This window comes from Heterocephalus glaber, unplaced genomic scaffold, assembly GCF_053883595.1.
Source record: "Heterocephalus glaber isolate CG9 unplaced genomic scaffold, H.glaber_assembly_v1.0 deba00000546, whole genome shotgun sequence".
NCBI classification, from domain to species: domain Eukaryota; kingdom Metazoa; phylum Chordata; class Mammalia; order Rodentia; family Bathyergidae; genus Heterocephalus; species Heterocephalus glaber.
Window position 1 is genome coordinate 6,548,684 of NW_028258147.1, and position 20,307 is coordinate 6,568,990.

At 40.6% G+C, this 20,307-nt stretch overlaps 1 protein-coding gene across 22 annotated transcripts in view; it reads right to left on the bottom strand.

The window, feature by feature from the left end:
- Window positions 1-20,307, bottom strand: part of Nrf1 (nuclear respiratory factor 1) — a 152,714-nt gene that overhangs the window by 61,605 nt on the left and 70,802 nt on the right. For all 22 annotated transcript variants that reach the window (XM_004856350.4, XM_004856348.4, XM_021237647.2 and 19 more), the window contains 3 exons: window positions 19,819-19,933; window positions 14,422-14,548; window positions 291-431 (listed from right to left, as the gene is read on the bottom strand). In XM_004856350.4, the coding sequence (XP_004856407.1) occupies window positions 291-431; window positions 14,422-14,548; window positions 19,819-19,933 (383 nt within the window). The remainder of the gene's footprint in view (window positions 1-290; window positions 432-14,421; window positions 14,549-19,818; window positions 19,934-20,307) is intronic.

The window sequence follows — 20,307 nt, forward strand, 5'->3', positions numbered from 1 at the left end:
CCTACTCGATTGTGATTCATTCTGTCTCCTGTTCAGATCAACCCCAAGCTCAAAGTTTCTTGATCCAACCCAAAGGCCCCCTGAAAGGAAAGAACAGGCAGCAGAAGGCAGAGCCCGCATGCACACCCTTGGGTGGGAGCACCCCTCTAGACTGCCCTGCCTTCTCCAGGGCTGCTGCCGCCTCACGTCACACTCCAGCCTGTACCTCCTCTCTGGTCACATCACTGAGCACAGGACTAGAAAAATGAGCCTCTTGCCTCTGCATCTGTGCCTGGTTTCCTGCCCCTTACCTGGGTCATTTTGTCCACAGAGACTGGAATCCCATCGATGGTGAGAGGCGGCAGCTCGGAGTTAACCTCCTGTGGCGCAGGGGCGTGTTCCGCCAGAGCGGACTCCAAGTCTTCCAGGATCATGCTCTTGTACTTTCGCACCTGCAGGGAATTAAGGGCAGAAGTAAACAAGCTGCCCAACAACAGGGGAGGACTGGTGCCAGGCAACAGCAGAGTGGGTAGGGCGGGCCTTCCTGAACCACTGCAGAGGCCTGCGAGCAAACACTCCTGCAACTAGATGGCCCCAAAGATATCATACGGAACAGAATTAAAGAAAAGATGATGGAATTGCAGGTACTGGCAGCAGAAAGAGGTAGTGGGACACGTTTTATGGAAATACTGCTTCCCAGTTAAACTCATGTTTCCTCATTCAACATAAGCCCATCACCTGCTTGAGATCTACCAGGAATGGCATTCATTATTCAGCATTTCCCAGGCCAGGTGATAAACACCTGACTGTGGCAGTTAATTGCCAGAATCATTTTCAAGATCCCTGAGGACTTGTCTGTAAAATTCTAAGTAACCTGTTTGAAACTGCTGCTCCTTTTCTACAAAGGCAGACTACCACATAGATATGAGATGCACGTGCACAAGTGGTTGAACTGAGAAAAATAAAAATAAAAACCAGAGGCATTTATTGTAGATGAGCATCAGAAGTGCTGCTCCCAGTAAGGCCTAGGGCCAGAGAGCCCACAGGTCACATCTTGCTCCCTTCCAGTGCTCCCTGGCCACACAAGTGAACTTCAAAGCCATGACGCCTCTGCAATGTTAGCCCTGTCCGAACCAGTCAGTGTTGTTCTCTGGGTCCAATCCTTGCCACCAAGAGGGAAACATCTACAAAGAGAGACCTGCAGCAGCACAGGCACACAAACGTGCACACATTCTCTTGGGAGCAGGACAGGGAAGCAAACACTGGACCCTACAACCACCTATAACTGGCTCACTCTCTTAGAAGAAAACACAAGGGGGATAGGGCAGCTCGGGGATAATGAAGAAGCCATGGAATTATGGAAATGTGACAAGAAATGGCCTTCAGGACCACTGGCATCACCTCACACTAAAAAGAGAAGAGAAAATGAGGCTTGCTCAGAAGTTCTGAGAATGTTTGAGTCCTGCTAAGTGGACTAGACTCCCAGTCAAGACATACTTTCTTATTGGAACTCATCGTGAGGATTATGTAAGAAAGTTCCCATATTTTACCCTAAGCATCTGGAAAAGTAAATATTGTTGGTGTGGTAATACAACTTTTCAGTTAAAAAATTCTCCCAACAGGACTATAACCAAGAGGGCAAAGAAAATACCACAAACTAAAGACCCATTATCACTCTACAGATTATTATTATTGTTATTATTATTTTTGATTCTGGGGATTGAACTCAGGACCTTGCACTTGCCAGGGAGGTGCGGCACCACTGAGCTAAATCCCTGGCCCTCTATAGATTATTTTATCCTGTTTCTAAATATAAAACAGTTTCAATAATTTGCCAACTGGGTGTGGTGGCTTATGGCTGTAATCTCAGCTACTTGAGAGGCAGAGCCAGGAGGGTTGCAAGTTCAAGGCCTTCCCTGCCAACTTAATGAGACTCTGTTTCAAATAAGTTAATAAAATAAAATTTTACATAGGGCTGGGGCTGTGGTTCTGTGGTCGAACACTTGTCTAGCATGCACAAGATTCTGGGTTTAATCTCTAGCACCCAAGAGATGGTGGGGGAAGGTTTATTGTAACATCACTGGTACTGCCACAGCAACTTGCAACTATACAGGGTTACATTTTCTGTTTTCTATATTTCTCTATTCTATGTAGAATTTTTAGGCTACCAACCCACAGAAGTAGCTGACTCTTAGAAGTCATGGGTTTGGTCTTTGAAATTTAACATAGCAGGTTAAATACTTATATAGTAGGTGTAGGCCTACAGTAAAAATGAATGTTAAGAATATAAAACATATTTCATTATGCTGGTAATACCTAGCATTCAAAAATGAGGACTCATAAGTTTATTACTACCTTTTTCTTTTTTTTTGGTATCAGGAATTGAACTCAAGGACCTTGTACCTGCCAGACAAGCACAGCGCCACTGAGCTAAATCCCCAGTCCAATTTTATTACTACTACAATAGCTAGTTTCAAACAATTTCAGCCATTTTCATGAATCAGTAAAATTCTAAAAGTTCACATCCTGGTGTTTTGGTAAACTTATCCATGCTAAATAACTCTTTAAAAATATTTTGATTTTTTATAAAAGTGCTGGTAGAACATGCTTCAGAATAATTTGCAACCAAACAACTTCAGGTGTGACCATGGCACCTAAGCTTGCTAAGTAACTTCCCCAGAATTTCAAAGCTAGTGTTTCAATGCTATCTGATCTCTCAGCTCTGAGATGTGCTTTCTCCCACCTCTTTCAGTCCTCTGAAATTAGGGTACATCCTTGAAACTGCTGTGGACCAGGCAACAATGGGTAAGGTTGTCACTTTCGCACACATGTGACCAGGGCCCATTCCCGGACACACACTTCAGCCCTTGTCTTTCAGCCAGTAAATCATTCAGCACCACCCGAGAAAGGCATGTGAGCACTGGCTGCTGTCTGATAACCTCCCAATTTCTGTTAAGACCAAGAAGCACCCACATCAAATTTGTGGTAGGTTGGGAAAACAAAACCTCAAAAGATTTTTAAAGAAATATAGTAATACCATGCTCTTGATGGCAAGAATACAGTATTACATGGAAAAAAACCAAAAAACACAGCAAGTGACTGAAACAAGTAATTAAAAAAGATGGACTGGATGTGAAGAAGTTTCAGGAATATCTTTATTTTACTTCAAGTTCCCTTTTTCTGTTTAAATAGAAGCAATATACTTATTGAAACAGTACATAATAATAAGTAAGTGTACAATAAAAATACTAGGTGATAAGCATTGTGTCAGAGTCATTAATATTTTTTCCTTCTTTGTGGTACAAAAATACTGGTGCATCTTATAACTGATTATGTCATAGACAGGATGAAATACAAGCTCCTCTGTGTTCCAACTTCTGCCTTCTATTTCCAGACCACAGTTCAAGGCTTTGTCACTTCACACTTGTAATATGTTAACTAACTCGTTTCACAGTTAAAGTAAAAACCACTGAAAGTCAAAACCAGCTACCAGGGCGGGGATTTAGCTCAGTGGCACCGGGCCTGCCTTACAAGCACAAGGTCCTGAGTTCGATCCTCAGTACCAACCCCCCCCCCCAAAAACAGCTACCAATTTCTCTTCCCCCAGTTCATTCTGTACACTAAAGCTTTTAAAACTTTGGAAACACTTGCCATCATCAAATATCATTCACTGTGGGGCCAGGCTTTAGCTCAGTGGTTCTGGCACCTGCCTCACAATCGCAAGGTCCCAAGTTCGATCCCCAGTACTCCCCCAAAAAAGTCAATTCACTGAATACTTACTATGCCCTAAGCACCACTGCATATGTTGTCTCAATCCTCATACTACTGCATGTGTGTGTGTGTGTATGTGTATATGTGTGTTACTGGGGATTGAATCCAAGGCTTTCACAATGAGTTACTTCAACCTTTTTCATTTTGAGACAGGGTCTTGCTAAACTGACCAGGCTGGGCTCAAATTTGACATCCTCCTGCCTCAGCCTCTCAAGCAGCCTTATAATTCCTTAAGAAAAATACTATTATTCCCACTTTACAGATAAGAAAATTAAGGCTTAATAAACATAACATCTTCCATAACATAAAGCTAATAAGTATATAACTGCAAATCAATGTAATTTTTTATCTAGCTCTAAAGCCTGAATGTTCAGCCACTTCATTTTCATTTATCTTTCTCAAAAAACTCAGTTTCCATTTTTTAATAGGATCAAGTATGGGCTTCTTAGCCAAGCATTTCAACCTTAACAGTCATTCTCCACTTTTTAAATATTCCTCTGCCATCAGATAGGACTGGGTCTGTCCACCCTGAGACTTGGAATGGCACCCTCTTGGGTTCCTGTTACAGTAGCTTGCCTTATCCATGGTTTTAGTTCCCCGTGGTCAAGCTGGTCCAAAAATATTAATATTTGCCTAGATTCTTTCAAGAGAGAAAGGCCATACACTACCATAATTTTATGGCCTAATGTTGCAATTGCTTGATTCTTAGCTATTGTTAATCTCTTACTGTGCATTAACTTTATCATGGGTATGCACATATAGGAAAAAGTAGGCAGGGGCTCAGTACTGTCTTTGGTTTCAGGCATCCTTGGGGGTCCTGGAATGCTCCTGTGGATTGGGAGACTGCAGTGCACAATCATAGAGCCTTTTGGGCAACTCTGCTCACTCACCTCTTGCTTTAGCTGGCTAAGCCTTTTCCTTCATCCTTGCACATCTAGCAAGTTCTTTTCTATCTCTGAGTTGTTAATTCTGCTTCTTCTCCAAATATCACCCATATTTTAATGTCCAATTCAATGTCGACCAGTCCTGAAAAACCTTCAGTGCTCCTGCTACATTCTCTTCTCTGTGAAATTCTCACAGTGTAAATGATGATGTGTCATGTACACTGTTTCCAGAACACATTGTACACAACCAGCGTGCAACATATTAGTGCAGGGACTAGGTCTTTTGTTTATTTTTTAAATATCTATCATGAAACACTTCATGAATTCAGACATGTGCAGTAGTACTTTAACAAACATTCTCACACTTTTCAGAGATGGAAGGTGTTTACAGAAGTCACTAGGGTTCTGGGCACACAATGTGCTTGTTGAATATATAGAAACTGGCTGGTATAATCAGATCACTGGGCCTTTAGTCAGGCTGCAAATGCAGTCCCAGACAAGATACCATTATTTCTTCCACATTTCTGAAGCTTTTCTGGATACAAGAGGGGTGTTCAGATGGTCCCATGAAAGAATTTTTTAAAGTTTATAGCTGGGCGTGGTGGTGGTGCACTCCTGTAATCTTACCACTCTGGGAGGCTGAGTCAGGAAGATCACAAGTTTGAACCCAGTCTGGTCAACTTAGAGATTTAGCGACTCTTCTTTAGAAATAAAAAATTTAAAAAGGGCTGGGGATGTAGCTCACTGCAAAGACCCTGGGTTAATCCCTAATACAGGGGTGGGGTAGGGGGTGGGGTGTACCCTCTTCAAGCTCCTCTGAGACCAACAATATTTTGTGGTCCTGGTATATAACCAAGAGCTGCCCTGAGACAGAGCTAGCCTCAGCTCTAGATTCTAGAGCACGTGTGGCTCCAAGCCAGGCCCCAGGCTGTGGTCCATGAAGTTATGATGGCCTGGTTCTATTCTCTCTTCAGTGTCAGGTCTTTAGTTTCTACCTTAGACCCCTGGATCCCTAGTTTTGAACCTTGAAACTTCAAAGAACTGAGATGGGCTCTTTATCTTACACGTTGTATCCAACAATGTTAATATTTGTTGAATAAGTAAATACATGAGCAGTCAGCTTGTACTGCTTTTGAAATAGGTTTCCACCTTCATGTAAATGAAGCTATTTTAAAAAACCTATACTAGTTAGTTCAGGATGCAGTTCACTTATGTATTGGAAAGAGCAAATGAAACACAGGCAGAAGCTGGTAATAGCTCCAGAGCTACCTTCTGCTTCTGTGACTAAGTGACTCTGCATGTAAAGCTGGCTCGTCATCTCCAGGGTGGCCCTATCTACATGGGTTACTGGCTCTGAGGAGAGCTCTAACTTGATAACTCCCATGGTTCTTCTTGGGAAATTCACTCTCTGCTCCTCAAGAGCATATGTCCAGGCCTATTCCTACAAACCCAGTGCACACATCTGATGTGGTATTTAAGTCACCAGGAGAACAACTGCAGGGCCCAGCAGCTTTAAACTCCACCAACTTGCCAGTGCTTTTCATGCCACATCCCAAGCTCTTTACACAGAAGGACGACAATCAACTTTTATTAATTTCAACTGCTTGCCAGGGAGGTCAGTATTTTTATCCTTACTTTATACTTGAGGACACTGAGTCACATATAGGAAGAATCAAGCGCAGAATCATTTTTAAAAATCAGCACTTAAAAATGGCTTTCCCTGAAGTGGGGTTTCTCGCTGCCTGTGCCTCCTTCTGTAGGATGACCCCAACCCAATAGGCTACTGAACTAGCCTGTCTGAAGGTTGATGACTTGGTTGTACTATGGTGTCGAGCATTCATTAAGAATGACACCCCAAAGGCCAAAACACTCACCAGAGGTGTTCTGGGGGTCTTCTACTTTGTTTCAAAGAGGAGGCTTAGAGAGACAAAAGTTTGTTTTGTTTTGAGATAATGTCTCAGTATGGACTCCAGGATGGCCTTAAACTTGCTACGTAGCCCAGGCTGTCCTTGAACTCATGAGCTCCTGACTCAGCCTTCCCAGTGCTGAGATTAGATGCATGCAGCACCATGTCCAACTAACAAAGGTTTTAAACAAAGGACTTCAGATTTAAAGGCAGTGGAGCCTAAGAAACCTTCAATTTCTGGGTAAGGAATTTTCATCATCTATCACAGTACAGGTTTTCTGAGAGTGAACCTAGTTCTGATTAATTTTTTCACTACCCCACATATCTATAGGGAAATAAAAAATAATTACAAAGAAAAAAATGTGTACAAAAAATAGTTACAAAGATAAGTACCTAACTATAAATTGGGAGGAGTGCTATAAAAGATGACATAAACAGCCAAGTATGGTGGCACACATCTGTAATCCCAGCACTCAAGAGGCTAAGGCAGGAGGATCACTGTGAGTTGGAGGCCAGGCTGGGCTACATAGCAAGACCCTGCCTCAAAAAACAAAAACAAACAAAAAAAGTTTGGGGATATAGTTCAGTATGAAGGCCCTGGGTTTACTCACTAGCAACACACACATACACACACACTCGTGTGTACAAAGGATGATATAACCTAACTTCATAGATCTTTCCTTCTCAAAGTCTCAATTTAGATCCAATGTAGGATTCAGATTTGGAAACCAAATGTACATTTAAAAATTTCTGAGTGCTGCCAAAGATTACAAGCAATTACTAAAGGAAAGCCCAGGGGCTGGTACTGGGATGTGGGAGTGTGATGAAGAGCAAAGGAGAGTGAGTCCCTGCCTCTTGGAGCTTTCAATCCAGTTGGAGACAGACATGGTTAAAATAACCACACAAAAAAGAAAGGTGCATCTGTATGTACTAAGTGCTCAGAGGTGGTGTGTGCCTTGACCTGCTCAGGAATGCCAGAGAAAGCTTCACCAAGGAAGGTTCACCCGAGCTGAGTTCTTAAACAGGAATAAAAGCCAGGAAGGCAAAATGGGAGCTAAGAGAGAGAACCCAGAGAGAGAGGCGCATACCTAGAGTCCTGTGGAGAGAGAAGCAGTGGATGCAGAGAAGATAAACCGGGGACCACTGGAGTCAGAGAAAGGATTCTTGCACTGACAAGGAAATGGAATGGAGCCCAGATCTAGGGGCTGCAGTCCTGGTGATGGAAGTGGAGAAAAGTGGCTGGATTTGAGAGCTATCTGAAAGATGGACAGCTGGGCATGATGGGGCACACCTATAATCCCAGCACTTCAGAGGCTGAGGCAGGAGGATTGCCATGAGTTCAAGGCCCACCTAGGCTACATAGTGAGACTTTCTCTCAAAAAAACCCAGAAAAAAACCCAGAGAATAAAATGATGGTTGGGCTCTAGGGTAGAGGGAGGGGTACTTAAAATAGTTCCAAGTTTCTGCCTTGTATGACTGAAGTGGGGGAACAGATACTTGGAGCAGATTTGACTTGGAGGAAGGAAGAAAAGACTTAAGGAGAAGATTTTTTCTTTTAGTCACAATCTTTTGGAAATATTTTTAATGCCTAGTTTGTGTAATTTGTATCTTCAATATCTACAGACAGATAAAACTTTCTCTATACTGGCTCTAAGGCAAATCATTTAACCTCTCTGAGCTAATATTCTTGTTTGCAAAATGATAATAAACTTTACCTCTCAGGGTTACTATCAGAATTATTGAGAATATATATAATTCAAAGTTTTAAAAAATCTGCTACGCTGGGCTAGGGATTTAGCTCAGTGGCACCACACCTGCCTTGCAAGCGCAAGGCCCTCAGTTGGATTTCTGGTACCAAAAAAAACACACAAAAACCCCCTGCTATACTATATAAATGTTAGTTACAAGAATCCTCTGAATTCAACAATTCCATGAACACATATACTATGCAGATTTACTTTTCAAGTAGGATCAGATTCGACATATAATTCTATAACCTGCTTTTTCTACTTAAAATGTCATCATCTGAACGTGTCAACTAAAAGATCTATATTATCATATTTGGTGATAGTACAGTAACCCTGTCTATGGATGAGCCATAAGTTTATCTAACAAGTCCTTTATCTTTGAAATTTTAGGTTATTAAATTTCCAAAAAATGCTACAAAAATGCAAAAATCAAAAACAAAATGGCACTGTGTACTCTGGGAGGCTGAGGCACAGGATCCCAAGTTCAAAACCTAAGCCTAAGCAACTTGGTGAGTATTTTTCTATTCTTACCAGTATCTACAAGATGTTCTTCAGCTTAATGATGCAGTTATAGCCCAATAAACTCATCATATGCTGAATGCTCTCTGAAAGTAAATCACAGAATGGCTGTATGGGAGATCAGTCAAGTCAGAAAGTCATTAAGTCCCCTGTGCTAAGTCAGGACTGCCTGTATGACTGCCGCACCTTGTGTATATGGCTGTATAGCTTCCTTCTTCCTTTTGCTTGCTTGGCATGGTAAGTTTTTCTATTTTATTAGGTCTTTCACAGAACCAATTCTTGAATTTAACAACTCTATCTTTTCCTGTGTGTTCACTCATTAATTACTCCCATGTGTTTACTTATTCGTGTATAGGTATTTTATAACAACCTTACTAATTCTACTCTGATCTTTATATTCTCATTTATATTTTGCTTTCTTGTTCTGGAAGATATTGAAGCCTCTTACTACCATTTTGGATTTTTTTCTTTTTTAAAAATTTTATCTTTTTTTTCCTGGTACCGGGGATCAAACTCAGGACCTTGTGCTTTCGAGGCAGGTGTGGTGCGATTAAGTTAAATCCCTGCCCCTTAAATTTTATCTTTTGATCTACATGTTTTAGCCAGGCATGGTGGCACATGCCTATAATTACAGCACTTGGGAGGCTGAGGCAGGAGGATTGCTGTGAGTTCAAGGCAAGCCTGGGCTACATAGTGAGTTCAAGGCCAGTCTGAATTACATAGCAAGACTTTGTCTCAAAAAATAAAAAAATAAAAAAAAAATAAAACCCCCCAAAACTGATCTACATGTTTTGATTTAATGTTAACTGATAAAAGGTTCATTATAAATTTATACTGATTTTTAATACTAAATGACCTCTGGCTCTCAGTTAATACATTTTTGCCTTGAGAATCTGGCTTTGTCTCATATTAATGCTATGACGCATGTTTTTTTTTGTTTTTGTTTTTGTTTTTTTTTGGTACTGGGGATTGAACTTGGGACCTTTCGCCTGCAAGGCAGATGGCAGAACCACTGAGCTAAATCCCCGGCCCCTAATCCATGGTTTTTTTTTTGGTACCGGGGATCAAACTTGGGTCCTTGCACTTGTGCAGCAGGTGGCAAAACCACTGAGCTAAATCCCCGGCCCCCTAATCCATGTTTTATTGTCTGACATACTTTTGTCTCTTTACTTTTAACATTTATAACAACTTTATTGAGATATAATTTATACTTCGCATAATGGTATAAATTATATTATGTTTTCTAAGGGCTGTCACAAATTACAAATTTGATGGCTTAAAACCACACAAATTTATTTTATTGGTCATACTGGGCTAAAGTCAAGGTTGCTGGCAGGCTGGATCCTCTGGAGGCTCTTGTGAGAACCTATTTATTTGCCTGGTCTAGCGTCTGTCTGGCCTGTTTCTCTAGTTTCCAACCTCTTCCTGGTAGCCACCTTCTTGCATCCACCAACACATAATACTTATATATCAATTTCCTTTTGCCTCTCTCTTATAAAGATACTTGTGATTACATTTAGGGTTTACCTAATCTCCCCATTTTGAGATTTTTAATTTCATCATGTCTGCAATTTACCTTTTTACCATACAAGATACCATTCTCAGGTTCTAGGGTTAGGAACTGGAGCTGGGAGACCATTGTTCAGCTCATCATACTGTATAATTCACTCACTTAACATGTACAATTCAGTATATCAGAGAGTTCTATAGCTATCATCACAATCTAATTTTTTTGGTACTGGGAATCGAACTCAGGACCTTGCGCTTGCCAGACAGGTGCTGCCTGAGCTACATAACCAGCCCCCACAATCTAATTTTAGAACATTTTTCTCCCCAACAAAAGAAACTCTGTATCATCTGGCTGTCACTCTCATTCCTTCCTCTCCCTTCCCAAGCTCCTGGCAACCAGGAATCTACTTTATATATAGATTTGCTACATTGCATCTAAATGCAATCATAATATATGGTCTTTATTTTTTGTAGAGCTGGGGAAATATCTGGTTCTTTGTGATTGATTAGGTTCTTTCACTCAGCATGATTTCAAGGTTCATGTATGATATAGTATATAACCATATTCCTTTTTTTTTCTGGATAAGCCCGTTGTATAGGTATACCACACTTCATTAATTTATCCATTGACAGATATTTGGGTTGTCACCACTTTTTGGCTATTATGACTAATCCTGCTCTGAACATTCTATGCAAGTTTGTGTGTGAACAGGTCTTGAGTTCTCTTGCGTACTGCTTAGGAGTAAAATTGCTGGAACAAAAGATAACTCTACTTTAAATATTTTGGGAAATTGTTGAACTATTTTCCAAAGAAACTACACTACTTTACATTCTCAACAGCAATATATAACTGTTCTTTACATCCTTGTTGTTGAAGTTTATATCTAGATGTCCCACCAAAGCCTCATGCCTCACAGGTGGGCTCTGGGGAGTGACTGGATCATGGGGCAGAGATACTCAGCAATGGATCAGTCTGCTGATGAGTTCACAGCTAAATGTGAAGTTAGGAAGTGAAGCCTGGTTGGAGAAGGCCACTGGGGTGTGCCCTGCAAGGTTTATCTTTCTCAGCTATTCCTATCACCCTCTCAGCTTCCCGCTGCCACACCACGAGCAATTCTCCTCTATTGTGCCACCCTGCCTGGGGGCCAGCCCACCATGGACTGAAACCTCTACAAACTGGTAGCCAAAACAAACCTCCTAGGGCTGGGGATTTAGCTCAGTGGTTCCGCTGCCTGCTTCGAAAGTGCAAGGTCCCACCACATCAAGAATTTGATCACTGGTACCAAAAAAACAAAAAACACCTCCTTTATGTCATGGGTTTTGCATACTGTATTACAGCAAAGAGAAAGTAACTAACAGATTTTGGTATGAAGAATGGGGCTGTTATTCTAGCAGGTGTGAAGTATTCTCATTTCCTTAATAACTAATGATCCTTTATCATTATTTGACATTAGGAAAGTGAAAATAAAAATCTCATTTTCAATGATAAATGACTAATAATAATTAATGATAAAGATTAGGGCCGGGATTTAGCTCAGTGGTTCCACTGCCTGCCTTGCAAGCGCAAGGTCCTGAGTTCGATCTATCTCTAGCACACCTCCCCCCCAAAGATGACTATATAGTGCTCATTTTCTTTTTGGTCATTTTTATGACTTTCTTGGAGAAATAGTCAAATCTTTGCACATTTTATTTATTTATTTTCCCCAGTACTGGGGATTGAACTCAGGACCTTGTGCTTGTGAGTCAGGCATGGTGCCACTGAACTAAATCCCCAGCCCTCTGCCCATTTTAAATTGGGTTGAGTTGTAAGAGCTCTTTTTTTTTTTTTTTTTTTAAGGTAAGATCTCCTGTTGTAGTTCAGGCTGGCTCTGAACTCACTACATAGCCCAGGCTGGCCTTGAACTCATGACGATCCTCCTGTCTCGGCCTCCAGAGGGCTGGGATTACAGGCGTGTGGCATCACATCCAGCTTGTGTAAGAGTTCTTTATATAGTCTCCATACAAGTTTTTGTTATTAGATATATAATCTGCAAGCATTTTCTCCCATTCTCTGGGTTGCTTTTTCCTTTCTTGATGGTATCATTTGCAGCTGTTTTAACATTTCTGCCATGTCATACAACTTGAATAGTTATATTTTGATTGGGACTAATGTTCCAATCTGAAAGAAAATCTTTGAATTTAACAAAGCATCTTAAACTATTCATATTTATAGTTTACAACAGAATGGGGAGGGGGCTGGGGATTAAATCTAGGCCTTTGTGTTAAGTTACATCCCTGGCCCTTTTTTTTTTGGAGGCAAAGTCACCCAGGCTGGGCCTCCTAGAGTGCTAGTATTACAAGCATGAGCCACCACACCTGGCTTACAACAGTTAATTGGTCTTACTTGTACTTTTATTTATTTATTTTTGGGGTTTTTGAGACAGGGTCTCACTATGTAGTTCAGGCTGGCCTTGAAAACTCACTAGGTAACACACACTGGACTCAAACTCAGAGATCCTCCTGCCTCAGCCTCCCAAATGCTAGAATTACAGGTTTGTGACACCACACCTGGGATCATTTGTATTATAGTGTTTTATATTTTATAACTGTGCATGTGTATTAATTTCTTCTGTTGTTCTTTATCTTTTGTGTGTGTGTGTGTGGTACTGGGGAGCTAACTCAGGACCTTGTGCTTGTGAGGCAGGCACGGTGCCACTGAGTTAAATCCCCACCCTGTTCTTTATCTTTTGTATAAAGACTTTGTGGGGGTTTTCTTCCTTTTTTCTTTAGTGTTCTAGAAGACATGTTCTGCTTCTGATTTTTCTGGTATTTGCATTTTTAACCTAGCTTTATCAAGCATCAGTCAATGGTAAAATATATTCTGCTATTATTTTAGTAGTCTATTCTGTTTACAGATATATCTTTTTGTACTATATGAAGGAAATCAGCAGTTTCTCAAAAACTTTCTTTTGAATTTTTCAACAGTAATTTTCAGAGGTATTTGGGTCTTCTAGTTGTGTCTTTCATGGATCATATTATCATTCTTATTGGTAGCAGCACTTTTTAAATTGTCTGGTTTTTTGGTTTTTTGGGTTTTTTTTGAGGCAAGGTCTAGCTTTATATTTCAGACAGCCCTTGAACTCACTATGGAGCCCAGGGTGGCCTCCAACTCACAGCAATCCAGCCTCAGCTTCCTGAGTGAGGGGATTTCAGGAGTGCACCACCACACCCGGCACAGCACTGTTTTAGAAAAGAAGATATGCCCAGATTTCATATTTATCAACAATGTGATGATAAGGGCTGCTTGTCAGGCATGGTTGGAACTAGAAGCCTTCTACCACATTCTCTTAAGGAAAGGTCCTAATATTTGCAATCCTAGGACCTCAGAAATTGGGAAAACTCAAAACAAGACTCAAAAACATTAAGAGATAGCCAGCTGGCGCTGAGGATTTAGCTCAGTGGTTCTGGTGCCTGACTCAAAAGTGGAAGGACCCAAGTTCAATCCCCAGTACCAACAAAAAAACAAACAAAAGAAATAGCCAGCTGTGGTAGTACATGCCTGTAATCCTAGCACTCAGAAGGCTGATGCAGGATGACTGCTTGTGCCCATGACTTCAAGACCAGCCTGAGCAACACAGCAAGTCCTCATCTCAATCAATCAAATTTCAAAGTAAAAAATATTCAAATATATTTCTAAATTGAAGCATAATGTTCAATTCTTTGAAGAAATGTAAGAAGTTTCATATATTTGTAATTTTATCTATTTGCAACTCAAATATCTGGTCATTAAACATTCCAAAGTTTGTCTCATTAAGTTAACATCTTGAAATGATCTAGCATTTTGCTTTGGACATAAATCAGTAATTTTCTTACAAAATTTTGCATTTTTTTCTCAACAGACAAAAACATTATCTTTCTTCCCACTGTATCTAGTTAAGGAAAATACCGTATTATAGTAATGATCCTTTTTATTTTTATCTGCATAAACAGCTTTGAAGACCAGTCCCCATCTTCCATCCTTGGATGAAGGAAGGGTAGAAGCACTAACTACTGAAGTGAAAAGAGGATCAATAACAACCCACACAGAGTAAAAGGCAATTTAGAACACAGTTTTGTTCTAACTTACCACATTTTCCAAAGGTGCTGCACCAAACACCTTAAAGACGGGGTTGGGTTTGGAGGGTGAGATACAGAGGACAATAGCTTGCTGTCCCACTCGAGTAGTATATTCATCTAATGTAGCTCGAAGTTTCCTGAATCAGAGTGGAAAAAATAAAAACAATTAAAGTAGACAGACATTACAGTGACATAGGTTAAACTTCCTTTAGCTTGAGACAATTATTCCTAATAACATATGTGTAGCTTTACCCTAAACGTGAAAAGGGGTGTGCTGAAGTGTGATATCCTCTTCAGCAAAAGTATGTATACACTTCTCTTAAAGACCAACAGCTAGCCCCCTGACATGAGTGTTTCCTGTGGTTTTGTCCGGGGCCGCAGGTGTGATGATTTTGAATACAGCAAGTATCATCCTTCCTGATCTTACCAAGACCAGCCATTGGTACTTAATGAGGATTCATGCTAAAATATCTTCTTACGGACATCATTATATCATCTCCATGCTTATGAAGGGCTCAAATGACTTGCTTCTAACTTCTTTTACTGATACAGTCATTGCTTATTTTTCACTAACGTTTTAATGAATATTACTCTAAAAACACTGTGCTTTCAGATTTTCACTGTGACATAAACAATAATTCTACAGGATTCCACTAATGAGGACGTAATGAGAAGAGCTTTGACAAACATAGCAGCCCCCCTTATCTGTAAGAAACATGACCCAAATCCCCCAGTGGATACCAAAACATATACACATACACCAAATACACACACACACACACACACACACATTTTTCCCTATACATAGATACTGCTGATAAAGTTTCACTTATAAACTAGGTACAGTAAGAGATTAGCAATAACTAATAATAAAATAGGATAATTATAACAATATACTATAAGGGGTTATTTAAAAGTTATGAAGTATTTACTCTGGAATTTTGCACTTAATTTTTTTCAGACTATGTTTGACCACAGTTAACTAAAACAACGGAAAACAAACTCACATATAAGAGATTACTATAGAGCAACAATGCATGAAACAGAAACACTGTTCTTTTCCTCTTCATCACAAAAGATTATCCTTTAGTTCTACATTTCATAATTCTTCTGGGAATACAGTCTACACCTTAAGGTAGTGGTGGGCAAGGGGCCACATACCAAACAAGAAATCTGTAGCATTCTTTGAAGGAATGGTTCATATTTATTGTCTCCAATTCCTCCTGTTGGTTCTCTCTTGAAGACACTCCAATCCTTTTACTTTCATCATTCCCTTAAAAACTCTCTTGTCCAGTTTATCTAATGGTCAATTTGTACCTTATTCAAGCTGTAAGCAGCATTAGACAGGGCTGATCACATACCCTCTTTGACATACTTTTTGCTCTTGGTTTCCAGCATACCACTCTTGTTTCTTCTCCTGACTCACTGGTTGCTTCTGAGACTTTTTGCTGGTTTCTTTCATCTCTCCAACTTTAAAATGATGGAGTCATTCAGGCCTACACACTACTCCCTAAGTGAACTCACCTAGTCTCATAGTTTTAAATGCTAGTTATCTGAGCTATATTCTTCTAATAGACTCAGCCAAGAATTCTCTTTTGACTTCCAGACTCATATACCAAGAGGCTTATTCTCCACTGCCACTTAATGGTTAAGAGGCATCACAAACTTAACAGGTCCCAAAACAAGGTCCTGATTCTGCCCCTACCCTCCCTATAATACCTGCTCTTTCTCTAGCAAATACCATCTCTATCCTGCTAGTAATCTGATTAAAAATCTTGAGGTTACTCATTTCTTTTTCTTCTCACACTCCATATCCAATCCATCACACTAAGTTGACTTCTGAAATAAATCCAGAATTTGACATGTTACTACCTCTGTTGCTATCAATTGGTTTTAAAACATCTATTGTTTCTGGCCCAAAGAACTATAATAATCTGATTCCTCTCTACCTATTTCCATTCTTGTACACAGAGTCTATTTTCAGTTCAACAGCCTGAGTGACTCTATTTTTTCTTATGCTGCTGAGATGGAGCCCAGCATTTTGTGTATGCTAGGCAAGAGCTCTACCACTGAGCTACACCCCCAGCCCATGTGGCTCTTTAAACATTTATGTCAGATTATATCATCACTCTGGTCAAAAGCATTCACTTTCTTCCTACCTTACTCAGAGCAAGAGTCAGACCTCTGACATCAGAGGACAGGACAAATTCATGAGGCTCTCCTTGACTATTCTGACCACATCTTGTTTCACGCTCTCTTGTGGTGGTTAACTGACTGTCAACTTGAGTGGTAAATCCCCAGCTGAAGTGAGTCAGCATGGTTCTGGACGTGGAAGACCCACCTAAGAAGGACTGTTGTCAGAATAATATAAAAGTAGAATGGGAGGGAAGGATTTCAGCTGATTTTCTTTTGAAGAGCTTTGGCCGTTTTCTTTCTCCAGAGGTGTTCTGGTCCTCTCCAAGTATGGTTGCTGTTCTATTCGGAGGAGCTCTGGTCTTTGCTTTCACCTTGGACATTGTCTCTTGGCTTTTGGGGCAGATTCTTCGGCTTCCAGCACTGGCTTTTCAGGTTGCAGGTAGAGACTCCCCCCTCCAGCATCAGCCCTTGGACTTTCTGGCACAGAGCCTTCAGTCTCCATTGGAGATTCTTCAGCCTCCTGATACGGACTCCTATGAGACACTGCTGTGGGCTCCAGGCCTTTGTTTGGATTCTTTGGGTCTCTAGTGCACAGACAGATCTTCTGGGCTCTTATACATTTGATTCCATGGACGGATATTATCAGCTAATCTTGTAAATTTCTCTGTCCTGCATTAAATCTGTTTCTTTTGCAAATGCTGAATACAACATCTCTCTAATGTGACTACCATATTTCTGCCACAGAGACTGGGCTTTTAATGTTCTTACTGCCTGCAATGCTCTTCCCTTAGACATTCACATGGTTGTTGTGAGTTATTTTTCTTGTTGCTGAGACAAAATACCCAACACCCAAAGTTAAAGAAGGAAAGGTTTATTCAGATCAACTGTTTGGAGAGGTTTCAGTCCATAGTCGGCTGGCTCCAAGGCAGGGTGGCATGGCAGAGGCATCACAGAGAACAGTCCACAGCAGAGCAAGGACTTTGCTTCTGCAAAGCAGGCAGAAGGCAACAAAGTAGCAAAAGAAGCAGCAAGCCACACCAGGAGCCCTCTTTCAGTCCTTTATAGTCTATGCCATGCTACATGCCCTTGGGGCCAGCAGCACTCACATCTAGGGTAGGCCTTCCTATTGTCCACACCCAGAACTATGCCAAACCAATCAGTGGACTAATTTAGTAATCACACGCCCTTAATCTCCGCATCACACACTCTAGATCCAGCCACCTTTGAAAAGCCCCACCTATGACCACATGAAGCTTTGGGGGACATCTAGACACAAGCTATGACATTCTGCCTCTGCCCCTCCAAAGACTCATGCACATCTCTTTATACAGTAGGCATTTAGTTCATCTCCAAGAGTTGCCAAAGTCCTAACAGTTTCAGCATTGCTGAAAAGCCCAAGTATAAAAGTCTCCTCTAAAATTTAGGCCAAATTCTTAGCTGGGAGTCCCCGTACAAACATTTCCAACATACAATGGCACAAGATCAACATTCTCACTCTAAATAGAGGACAGAAAGGAATGGGACCAAAGCAAGTCCAAAATCCAGCAGGGAAAAAATTATTATAGACAGCTAAGTCAGTTATTATTATTGTTGTTGTTATTGACAGCTAACAACAGCTATTTTTTAATTTTTTTATTTTTGGTACCGGGGATCAAACTCGGGACCTTGCGCTTGTGAGGCAGGCGCTGGAACCACTAAGCTAAATCCCCGGCCCTGACAGCTAAGTTATTGTAGACAGCTAAGTCAGTTAAACATAGGTCCTTATAATCCACAGGGACAAGCCCATTGTTGGACATGCTCATCTTTCCCTAAAAACACAATTACATAAACAAAAGGTGGGGGGACATTCCAACTACCTCCACAAACTCAATTATATTTTGTTACTTTCTCCTGTTACTTTCATTTTAAATTTTTTAAATCCACTTATGGAAGGTAAATATACTTCGTTGAAACTCCACTGATACAAAGATAGATCTACAGACATGTCCTAGATACTAGTGTTGTCAAAGTATATCCTAACTAAAAGGTAAATGCCTCAATACAATTAATAACATAGGGGCTAGGATATGCTTATTTTTAAATAAAAAGATGCTGTGGCCATCATCCCAAAGCATACCACCATGGACCAAGATGATAGATTAGCTGCAAGCAGCATGATGTGACACCCCTGCTAAAAGCCACGCAAAGGATGCATCTGAGCAACTCCCCTCGGCTGCCACAGCCCTCGGACCTGCAAAGATCACCAGACCTGATACATCGCCTGCTGATGAGACCCAGAAGCAAACAGGCCTCAAAGACAATTGCAGCTCACCCTGATGCAGCTGTCATTTCCAAAGATGGGGGAGATGCAGAGGACCGTAATATTGATTATACCCAAAGCAGACTGTGAAGAATTAACCCCACAGTTGGCTTGCTTATAAAACTGAGTCTAGCTAAAGCCTATGTGCTGAGGTCAGAATAACTCCCACCCAAATTCCATTCCCACAACTAAAACCTTCTGACTAGAAGGACAATGTTCTAATTACAACCATAAATTCTGTCTATTTTGCTCCTAATTTGAGAATGCTTTGTCTTGTCCTTTACAAACCTTGTTTACATTAATTTCCATTGAAACTGCATGTAGCTTGCCTCTATCCCAATTGATTGCCAATAAAAGTCAGTGCCTGGGACTGGCGAGTGCCTTTGTCAGTTGTACCGGCATCGGTCATCCTGGCACCCTGCTTTGTCTCTCTTAGTTCTGTCTTATTTTATTTCTCAGGCCCGCATCACATACTGGGCAAGATACTAAAACCTGACTACAGGAGTCTCTGATACTTTGGGTCTCTGTTCAAAGGCTGGCTTATCAAGGATTTCCCAGAACAACCCTACAAAGAAACTATTATGTCTCTTCACCTCCTGATTTTCATGTTTTCCTATTCCACTTTATTTTTTTCCACAATACTTATCATCATTTGACATATTTGCTTTCTTTGTCCCTTTATCAGAATATAAGCTCTTTTATGGAATTTGTTGTTTACTATTATGTTACCAATGCTAGAATAATGCCTGGTACATAGCAGGAACAGAAATTTTCTTCAAATGAATTAAGGTAATATTATACATCTGTTAAATCATCTTTCTAGGTTTTCATCTATTTAATTTGAAGAGTCTAACTGTGTCTTTAAAGCCTTCAACCTGGTATTCCTGAGGAATCTAAAAACTCATGTTCTAACTGTCACCCATATATGAAGCAGTTGAGGAACAGAGCCATTACAGATAAGGAAGCCCTCACCGAAGCAACCGTGTTTGCTGCCTCTTCCGGATAGATGGATTAGACTCAAACACATGAGGCCGTTTCCGTTTCTTCCCTGTTGCCACAGCAGCCGCAGCAGCCATTCCCACAGGACCTGAAATAGTAAGTATGTGGTGAGATTAGGCAGAAGCCTGCAACTGTAACAGACTGAAAACAATTAAAGGCATAAAAAAGGTAGCTTTTCTTTCTGAGTATATTGTCAGTGAATACAGACGGTTTCTGCTATTACCAGTACATTTTACTATTGTTTCATATTGTGATTTACCAATAAAACTTACAATGAACCTTTTGAAAAGGAAATGACTTATACCTCCCCACCACACAACAGCTTGAATTTTGTAAAAGGCTGCTGTTCTGTTTTGCCAGCATGCCCATACTGTTATGGCAATATTCTCAGAGGTGCTAGGAACAATTGCAGCATTGCGAGGAAAGCCTGCCAAAACTGAAACAAGTTACTGGCTTCAAATT